The 10,353-nt window shown below is 37.0% G+C and overlaps 1 protein-coding gene across 1 annotated transcript; it reads left to right on the top strand.

The window, feature by feature from the left end:
* Positions 1-237: 237 nt before the first annotated feature.
* LOC122020387 (HVA22-like protein a) lies at positions 238-8,740 on the top strand. Its single transcript, XM_042578301.1, has 6 exons — positions 238-514; positions 1,297-1,323; positions 1,405-1,527; positions 5,687-5,930; positions 8,011-8,393; positions 8,494-8,740. Exons 1-5 carry the CDS (start codon positions 459-461, stop codon positions 8,371-8,373), a joined length of 813 nt encoding a protein of 270 aa, XP_042434235.1. The 5' UTR covers positions 238-458; the 3' UTR covers positions 8,374-8,393; positions 8,494-8,740.
* Positions 8,741-10,353: the final 1,613 nt, after the last annotated feature.

The raw sequence follows: 10,353 nt of genomic DNA, 5'->3' as shown, positions 1-10,353 counted from the left end.
CAGATTTTCAAATATTTGAGCCTTTATTTTAAAAATACATTATAAATAAATAGATTATAAAATAAAATTGAAAATTTTCTCAAGGAAAGCTGTAAAACATAGGTTGCCCTTCTAGTGAGCTGGCGCGACGCCAGCTAAGTCCTACGGAGGTGGGCGCCACCGCAGCTCCCAACAAAAATCTGACAGCCCGTCAATTCTCCGGGAAAAAAAGTTGCTATAAACCTCGGTACTCTCTCACTGTCTCTGCACTTCCTTTCTTAAATTGCATTCGCATACATTTTATTGGAAAAGGCAAAAAGAAGAGAAAGACGGAGAGGGATCGGACTTTGTCGGCATCTTTCTTCTCCGATTTTGGTGGCTGATCTTTTCCATTCTCTTCCGGCATCCGGAGTCCATCAGCGAACGGAAGCCAGAGTCTGTGACTGTGAGCTATTAGTGTACCGGACAAGGAGTGATCGATGGGTTCGGGGTCGCTTCTTAGGGTTTTGGCTCGAAACTTCGACGTTCTCGCTGGGTATGCGTCTTCTCCGCCACTCCATTTCCTACATAGTTTTTCTTCCTAATGCCCGCTTCACCTCTCCTTCTGTTAGTTTCTACCGAGGAGCTATGTCTGTTTTCTTCTTTTGGTTTGGTTGGTCTCTTTTTCGTGAGCTTCTTCGACATTTATGCGAAAAGTTGATGACTTGCCTTAGAGATGATCCAGGGTAATACAATCTAGAAAGTCTGTGAAAGAAGGACGAATATTCCGTGGCTTGGCAAAATGCCTAGAACTATTGTTGATGAACGATGTTTCTCGTCTGTTTCTTCTGCAGCGCGTTTTTGCAGAGCTATTGGTTATCATTCAACTGAATTTGGTACTTTAATAGCTTCTGCACTCTGGAGGAACTTGTAATGTTGAATCCTTTGAACTGAGATCATTGGTGTATGAGATTCTCCACCGACTTATTACATCATGGGAGCACCTGCATTGTGCCACTATTGTGAAGTTAGAGTTTGTGACCATAATTAACTTTCAACATCATGCTTATTATTGAGCTGTTCCCCATTTTTTTACATTGATCAGTGTGAACCTGAAATGAAACCAAATCTAAGAATATGATATAATCTAGATATCATATTTTATATCTTTGTTTATTTGAACTCGCACTCTAGACTTGGGGGTACTTATTATAGCCATATATACTGTTTTTTGACAGGAAAAACATTTCTTTACTATTAATTCTATGTGTATCATAGAATATAATTGTTCTTTATTTTACCTCTTTTGTACTCACATTCATTTTGCATTCTGCACAGGCCCTTGGTTACATTTGTGTATCCTCTGTGAGTACTTTCTGGAACCACTAAGTTTTTCTCGTTTAGGGATGTTTAATGAAATATGGATTAATATTTTGTTTTTGGCAGGTTTGCTTCAGTCAAAGCAATAGAAAGTAAATCACCTGTAGATGATCAGCAGTGGCTTACTTACTGGGTGTTGCATTCTTTACTTACACTATTTGAGCTGACTTTTGGAAGTATTATTGAGTGGTATTTACTTTTATCATATTATATTTACATGTATGACTGAATTCTTAATTCTAATGTACTCTGTTAAAAAATTCTTTTCACAAATGCTGATACTGGAGTAAAGTCGTAGTCTATTGTCTAGTTAAGATAAAGTATCTGTTTGATCAATCATCTATAAACTACTTGTCTCTAATCTGAATATGCATAACGATAGTAAGAGTGGTTTGTTAGGAATCTTCACTGGTACATAATGTATCCTAAACCACATTCCAAAGATAGTATATATTCTGGAGACTAGTCTCAGGTTCATCTCTGGTTAGCAATTTCTTTCTGTACATGATACTGATCCATCAGGCTGAGTTTAAATCACTAATCAAAATAAGTGAATAACTAAATGGTACTCAAACCACATTCTAAGGATAGTATAGTCTGGAGACTAGTCTTGACTCTTGGTATCATCAATATACTTAATGACCTCTTCAAAGCACACAACACTGCTAGTCAGACTGATTTTAAATTCTGAATCCACCCTAGTACACTTGGTCCTAATGGTACATCCCATATCTTTAATTACTTATGCTTGGTTACTCGACCTTTTTCTTTTAGAGCAAAATTGGTTAACTTGGCTTCTTAAGTTCTTAAAAGTTATTTGTAATAGTTTCCTGAAACTTTATCTTGTTTTGATTGTTTTACAAAATTGGACTGCATTATTGCAGCTTTAGATTTTTTTATTTCACATACAGTATATTTTGCAACCAAACCGAACGGGTAGACAAAGACATACTACAAGCTACTCATACTTCCAAAACACATGCAGCTACAAATTGCTTGTCTTTGATTAGCTAACTTACACTAAGCCAATTATTTGGTTCAAGCCAACTTAATATTTGCATCAATAGACCACATGTTGAAAAAGTGATTTAAATTTTTTTTTAATTTAATGTAAATAAAAAGTAATGTTCCTATGTCTAGAAAGGATCATGCAAGTGAAAAGTAATGATTAATAGGGATGTAAACGAGCCGAACCAAGCCGAACAATATTAGGCTCGAGCTCGGATCGTTTAAGTTATATTCGGGCTCGAGCTCGAATCGAACTTTTATCACAAGGCTCGAGCTCGGTTCGTTTTGGAATTATCAAGCTCGCGAACCGTTCGAGCTTGGCTCGTTATTAGCTCGATTATCAAAGTTAACGAGCCTAACTCGTTAAGCGAGCTTGGGCTCATTTTAGAGTTCGTTTTTGGCTTGTTTTAGAACTCGTTTTTTTGGCTCATTTTAAAGCTCATTTTAAGGCTCGTTTTAGAGCTCATTTTAGAGCTCGTTTTTTTGGCTCGCGAGCCTATAAACGAACATGTTCGCGAGCTCACGAGCTGAATATCCTTAAGCTCGAGCTCGGCTCGATAAAACTGTCGAGCTCGAAATCGAGCTCGAGCTCGGTTCGATAAGATAAACGAACGAACTCGAACGAACTTTTTACCGAATCGAGCTCCGAATAGCTCGTGAACCGTTTTGTTCATTTACATCCCTAATGATTAAATGATGACTTAAAACAAGAAAATATTATTGGATTTAGTTTGACATGGAATATTTTTCTAAATCCCTCAAGAATGTGTATCTCTGAACTCTCTACTACTGACTTTTGTTTCACTTAGATAATTATATTCTGGTGTTGCAACAATAATATTTGACCCTATGAGTCCTACCTTACCTAAAAAATGTGTATAGCATGAGGTGAATATATAATGATTGCATAATGGTGTTTTTTATCAATTAAATCTCAGATAAAGGGGGTACTCATTGATTTCCAAGTTGTTTGGTCATAAACACAACTTTTTTTAGTTTTATTTATTTTTTATTTTGTTGTTCATTATGTGGTAGAAAACAGATTTAAACTCTCATTATTTGCTAGAAAACAGATTAAAAATCTTTTGATGATTGTTCAAATAGATTAGGGTCGCTCTACTTTTTAACTATAATTTTGGTGGATATATTATATCTAGATATTTACTACTAAGAACTGAATAACTCTCTCACTGTGTATGCATTTGTAGCTATGGATGTATGCCATCTAAATTGTAGAACCCTATTTTTATTCTAGCCTGATTGCCTCATTGGGCAATGAGAGGCCAATTTGATAATAGTGTATTAAGATGATAAGATACTAAGATCCCTTCGTAATCTCGACAACATATGTATGTAGCGAGCCTAGATAGTTTGGATCATGGTTGTTGTTCTTGCCTAAGATCATTGACGAGTGAGCCACCGGTGTTTTCTACGTTGACGAAGTCTTCGTATACTAAAGGGGGATCCTGGGTCAAAGAAGTCTATGAGACCTGATAAAGGGAGAGAGAGTGAGAAAGAGGGTTAGAATGGAGGCCAGGGCCCAGGGATTGCCCCGGCTCTGCCACTTCGACGCTCAAGATCTCCGGTGGGGGAGGTGGGTAAGATGAACAATAGTGGATCAATGAACGTGTATATGTGAAGATGTAAGCGCCCCTTAGCCTGCAGATGCGGACTCCTTTTATAACACAGTTGAAACAATACTTTTCTCTTCATTAATTGGACGTGTAGAGAAAACGCTCATCAGCGTATTGCCGCCGTATCACAGTCGTATCCTATGGTTACATAACCCACGTTTTGTATTTATAGGTGATTCCAGGTGCTATCCCATGTGTCACGCTAGTCCGCAGATACCGAAGTTATTGGGCCCAAAGGGCCTGGCCCATTAAGTCAGATTGGCGAGACCGCAAGGAGTGAGTTGGGGAATCTTATAGGCAGGAGCGCTCAGTGGGCGGGGCCAACTGGATGAGAGTGAAATGTTCGGTGGGCGGGGTCGATTGGAGAGTAGCCGAGCTTAACGATTCGAGGGAGTTGAGCCTGAGGAGTCGGATAGGCCGAATTGGAGGAGTTGGGGGAGCTGAGCCCAAGGAATTAGATCAAATTGAAGGAATCGCGGGAGCTGAGCCCAAGGAGTCTTGTTTCTGAGGCCACCTAGTGAGCGGACTCTGATTCCCCATCCCAACCTTCTCTTCTGACATCTCCCAAGCTAGTCTCGAACTCTTTCCATCTGCTTTGTGGTTGTGGGTGGTCGTAATTTTTCATTTATACCAAATCCCTTTGGCCCTCCCCCCCAAACCTTCCATTATTTCTTTTACTCGAAGAAATTGGAAGACGGAGTATTCTACTTCATCGCTATGTCTGGGTGCAGTTTCCTGCAAAAGCTGCCCACGTCCTAGAAGGGGTGGAAACCTCAGTTCCTTTTTATCAAGCCTTCCACTCCTATGTCTTGGCCCCTCGAGTGGGTGTTACCGATTGGAGCTTGTGAGGGAGCTGTCGATTAGGTGTTGGATAGATCGAACTGAAGGAGTTGGGGGAACTGAGCCTATGGGGTCGGATAGACCAAATTGAAGGAGTTGGAAAATTTCCTAAGGAGTTGGATAAGTGTAACTGAGTTGAATGGACTGGTGGTGTTGAGCCGAATGCAGAATGGGCGTTAGTCGGTGGTGCTGAGTCAAATGCCGAATAGATGTCAGTCGGTGTCGCTCAACCAAATGCCGAATGGATGTCAGTCGATTTAGGGGTGACGAGCCGATAGATGAATCTTCTCGCCTTGGGCAATCAGTACATCGGTTGTTTTGTTATTATGATTTTCTAGCTTTATTCTAACAATTTATGTTGCTTCATGGTGACAATTCAGGTCAATGAATCATAAATAGATCATTGTCTCAGTTACCCACGTTCCATTTAACTTCAAACATGATTGGGGTTTCAATTTATGAGTCATTAATAAATTCTATGATAATTGTGAAATGATTGTTAAAGTATTATCGTTGGTTAGTTTATTAAACCCAAAAGTGACCTATTTATTTGCCTAACATGGTTAACTCAAACTCAAGCTTGTCAATTTGTGAGTCAGATCGTGCTGGTAAATGGCCTGTTATTTTTATCATACACTCCATTTTTAATGGAACCTACATGGAAGCTTCTGAATTTTCATGCTTAAATGAGTTGCCTTAGTAGATCATATGTATTTTTTTTAATGTTAAAATGTTTGCCTCCTGTGGAGTTCTCTTTTTATTTCAAAAACTATGATCTGGAGGAGGTGAAAGGATGAAGAAAAATTGTGAACTTAACTATTCTGAACTTGTGGTTCTAAGTCTACTACTGTTTTACTTTGTTTCAGGGTTCCAATTTGGACTTATGCAAAGTTGATGTTTAATTGCTGGCTTGTCTTACCATACTTCAATGGTGCTTCATATGTTTATGAGCATTTTGTGAGGCCAATGGTGATGAATCAACAAACAGTGAAAATTTGGTATGTTCCTAGGAAAAAAGGTATCTTCAGTAAACCAGATGATGTTCTTTTAGCAGCAGAGAAATTTCTTGAAGAAAATGGACCTGATGCATTTCAAAAACTTCTGAACAAGGTATCTAGAATCTTATATCATTATAATGAGATCCTTTTGGTGAGTTATAACACTAACATGTGATCCTCTCTACAAAATGTTGCAATTTTTCTGCCATCTTATTAATCTTGTGTCTTTATATCCATTATCTGGAAAGAACTGAATATAGAAGCTTGGACACATGCAATGACAATAACAACACATAGTGGACACATGATTTTGTTTATTGCTGTTGTAGGTATACTAACAAACACTTTTCCTTTGTGTATCTTTAGTTGTGGCCATATTATTATAGTCATTGTTGTCATCATCATAAATGTGCGTCCATCCCAATTATTTGGGTTCGACAATCTCTCCATCAAGTTATATACAAGCAATATCACTAATAATATTCAAATTTATTAAATTATTTTTATTATATTGACAAATGTTATTTTGATCTCCTTCTCCACTTACACTTCTACTTGTTGGATTTAACTCTTCTAACTATAAAATCTATTGCTCATTTTTAACCATGTGTATACCATCTCAATCTATGTTTTCTGAGTTATTCTGTTAGATCTACACCTAGTTGCTCTTGACTTTTTATTTTTATCATTTTAGTAACTACATATGTTCATTTTAACACTTTTATTCCTATTACATCAATTTTTTGTATTTGTTCTTTCCTAATAGCTAAACACTGATTCATAAAGTATGACAATTTGTACAACAATCTCATAAAATTTTCCTTTTATCCCAAGGGGATATGAAGATCACACAAACTCCAAACTCCCCTCTCTATTTTGACAACTTTTCTTTACCTTATTAATTATATCCCCATCAATATCCCTTTTTATATTGTCTTTATTCTACATAGTTTAAAACATTCAGTCTTTACATTGTTTTTGTTCTCCAGCAATATCTCTGTTTTCTCACTATAATTACATTTAATATATTCAATTTTTATATCATCTTTGTTCTAAAAAGGGCAATTAGTGTATGAAGCTCCTATCAATGTAAGGTCCTCAGAAAGGGTCAGATCACATTGGGTCTATTATACTCATCCGTCGATCGGACTATGGGCTGTGGCTGAATCAGACTCGGGCCGGGTCTGAATCGGACTCAGGCTGGGTTCGAACCAGACAGGCCGGATCCGTAATCGAGTCAACGGGTCGGTTACCTGCTGACCTAGTTAAATGGGAAACCGTAACTGGCTCGTCCATGGACAGGTTGGTTATGGTTCAAGGTAAAATTTAATTGTGAATGGTTGTTTGAACCGGGAACCACCTGTTTAAGTTTTGTTTTGGTATATTATTGTCCGACTGTTGGAACCAGTGGTTCCAACCGTTTAAAAGTTATTTTTATTTATTTATTATTATTTTTTGAATGGTTGTTTGACTGTTTTTTATCAATGGTCAAGAGAATTTGTGGAGGAATTTTAGAATTTTTAAATGAAGCTTGGCATGAGTTTTATTTGGGATGAATTAAGTTATTATTATACAAAGAGCAAGTCAATAAAGGATCCTATATAATTTTATCTCCTAGTTGTATTATTTTTCCTCTTTAATTGTCTGTTAGAGGTAGTTATTCATTTGTTCATGGATTTCTTCTTGATTTTCTGAATAATTTGAGGGATGATTGAGCCTAACCATTTCCCATTACATATTCAGAGCCTTAGCAATTCTTTCATAAATATTGTCTTCTTTGGGTGAATCTTTCTGAGCTTCATGATGTTGGTGGTTTAGCCTTATATGGGTTTTAACCATATTGTTATAGTATTTGGGATTATTTTCTTTTTAGAAGTTGGACTGTTGGAGTCAATGCATTAATGGCACAAACATTTAGGATTACTTTGAATTTATACAATTGTGCACTTTAACATTTTAAATTGTTAGAATGGTGGCAGTCTGTTTGCTTTTCAAATTTTATTAAATAATTGAGTTGCTTGCACTAATTCAAGTTTATTCTCTCACCATGGTAATCTCTCTCTCTCTTTCTCATTTGATGTGGTAAAGAGCTATTTCACAATCAAAAAATTCTCAAATTGGCTCTCATATCTAGTCTTTTTTTTTGTGGATTCTGCACTCATGCTAGTCTATATTTGCTATCTTTTTTGAAGGCTAAAAATCCATCAAAACCCACAAAGAACGACAAGCACGTGACGTTTGAAGTGGATGAGAATAAAAAGGAATCCAAGTCTTGGAAGAACCTTAGACGTGTTAGATTTTCCAAAGGGGATGCTGATAAAAAACCAAAATCTTCACATGGCGATAGGTTTGTAACTGTGGATGAGGTGAAGGTAGAACGTGAATCAAGGACATCAGCCAACAAGGTAGATGCTGAAAGGGAGACAAAGTCCACAAATGATTCCTCAAATAGTGGACCTGCAACTTATGATGAAATATATGTCCAATCGGAATCAAACACATGGATGAATAGCAGTTTTATGATTTTCGACGATGATAGAAGATATTGGAGCTAAACTATTAGTACTCTAATTTAGTAAGCCAACAAATCTACGAAAGCTATCTCTCTCAGTTTTCTGTTAAACTATAATATCCCCATTTGTGATCTTGTGTCTCATTATTATTATTATTTTCAGGTGATCAGGCCTGATAACTCCGCGTACCTTCAGTGGGGGATTTCACTTAAAAGTTTGCTTTGGGTCTTAATCTTTTCAGTTCTGTATATATACTGAAGTAGTATCTAGGAAGCTTGTGCAATGTAAGGAAGATAAAAATCATAATATCTATCACATCAGTGTAATTTATAGGTTCAATTATGTTACATGGTGTGTGATGGTGTGTTATATTATGATAGAAATGCAGTTGTTTTAAGCTTTTGAAATATTTTGGCGTGGCAAAATTTGCAGTGATTGGTTTAAGCTTTATATTGCATACCATCAGATTCACCGTGAAAAGTTTCTTAAAGTGGACCGAGTCTTTACAATACTTGGCAAGGCAAAGTCTTTAACTATCCTTCTAATTTTAGGGTATTCCACTTGTTTTCTTAATTATTTTAAGCATTTAAAACAACAGTTAACCAAATGATGAAGGCATAATTCCCCCATTGTATTTGTACAAGGCTTTTTTTTGTTGTTGTTGTTATTATGTCCATAAATCTGTCATCTCAATGATTTCTTCTGGCCAGCTATTAACTTGTAAACATTTTCTACAGTAACCATTAGGCTCGATAGTTTGTCTAGTTCATCGATAGAAAATCTTATTGTCATATATTTTTTTGGAACATTGTTAACAGAAACTCACTGCACCACAAATAAAAAGGGGACCATCATAATTCTTGAATCATGTGAAGGAATACAGATCCAGATCCAGAGACTGGCCGTCATTAACTCAGTGAGATAGGAAGTAGGAAGAACAAGAACACCCTGACGAACTGCATGGATCTCTCCTGTCGCATGCATCTGGACGGAAATCTTCCAACGTTTGCCATTCGCCACGTTACGTACGTACTGCTGATGAGGACAGCCACCATGTTGCACCTCCTTCGAAGAGCCCTGCTGCCGTTTCTCCTTTCCTCTGCATCTTCTGTTTTTTACTCTGTACTAGTTCATGGCCCACTCAACACACCTCGCTGCTTTCTTTCGCTCTGCAATACTTGTTTCACCATGAATCTCGATCGACTCCTGAAAACGCACGTGAGTGCTTGCAGTCCTTTCATTAAAAAACCGCAGTCTAAACCTTTTCTCCATCCACAATTGATGCCCTTGTAATTTTGGATCAAGCTGTGTTATTAAATGTTTGCTAGTATTTAACATTTAGTAAAACCCTGCACTTTGATTGGAAGAAGATGTAACAGTCCACTGTAGCTTATCGTTTATATGGAACAAAGACACTTAACAGAACGATGCAACTAGAAGTAATAGTTTAACGGCACTGATCGAAACACAGATCATAGACACTTAATAGTTTTATAGAGATCATAACCCAAAGCTAAACACTTGAAATGTTTAAACAATACCTATATGCAAAGCATGATGTGAATAAAAGGAATTCAATCATTTAATGAGAAGTTTAGCGTCTGCAAGAAAAAGGATGGATCCACTATCAAAAAGAGCAAGCAAACAAAGCACACAATAAAAGGCAGATCATGGTGGTGAATTAATAGGCATATCTTGCTTTATAGTATTGAATTCCTTTTCCTATCAGTAGATAACCTTTCACGCAACAGTTTGAACTTCAAGTATGCAAAAACATCGAACAGCCAATAAGGAAGTAGACGCATATGCATTAGAACATCGGCAATCAGCAAATGCAACTTATCTACTAAAACATTAATTTAACAAGGTTCAAGTAATCACAGTGACACCAAAGCCGTTGAGGATTGTAAAGTTTTGAGCTCTGTGGCACACACTTTGAACTATTGAAGAGTAACTATCTGGGAGAAGAATTGAAATAACAAAAAATAATGTCTAGGATTAACAATTATCTAAAAAACTAAC

Source organism: Zingiber officinale, chromosome 9A, assembly GCF_018446385.1.
Source record: "Zingiber officinale cultivar Zhangliang chromosome 9A, Zo_v1.1, whole genome shotgun sequence".
NCBI classification, from domain to species: domain Eukaryota; kingdom Viridiplantae; phylum Streptophyta; class Magnoliopsida; order Zingiberales; family Zingiberaceae; genus Zingiber; species Zingiber officinale.
Note: the sequence above shows the minus strand (reverse complement) of the source record. Positions and strands in the feature narration are given on the sequence as shown.

What these genes read in the sequence shown, in the direction of transcription:
- LOC122020387 (XM_042578301.1), top strand. Translation starts at nt 459, where the DNA reads ATGGGTTCGGGGTCGCTTCTTAGGGTTTTGGCTCGAAACTTCGACGTT. An exon ending in TTTGGAAGTATTATTGAGTG is followed by an intron (nt 1,528 to 5,686) that starts GTATTTACTTTT and finishes ACTTTGTTTCAG; the next exon opens with GGTTCCAATTTGGACTTATG. An exon ending in TTCAAAAACTTCTGAACAAG is followed by an intron (nt 5,931 to 8,010) that starts GTATCTAGAATC and finishes TCTTTTTTGAAG; the next exon opens with GCTAAAAATCCATCAAAACC.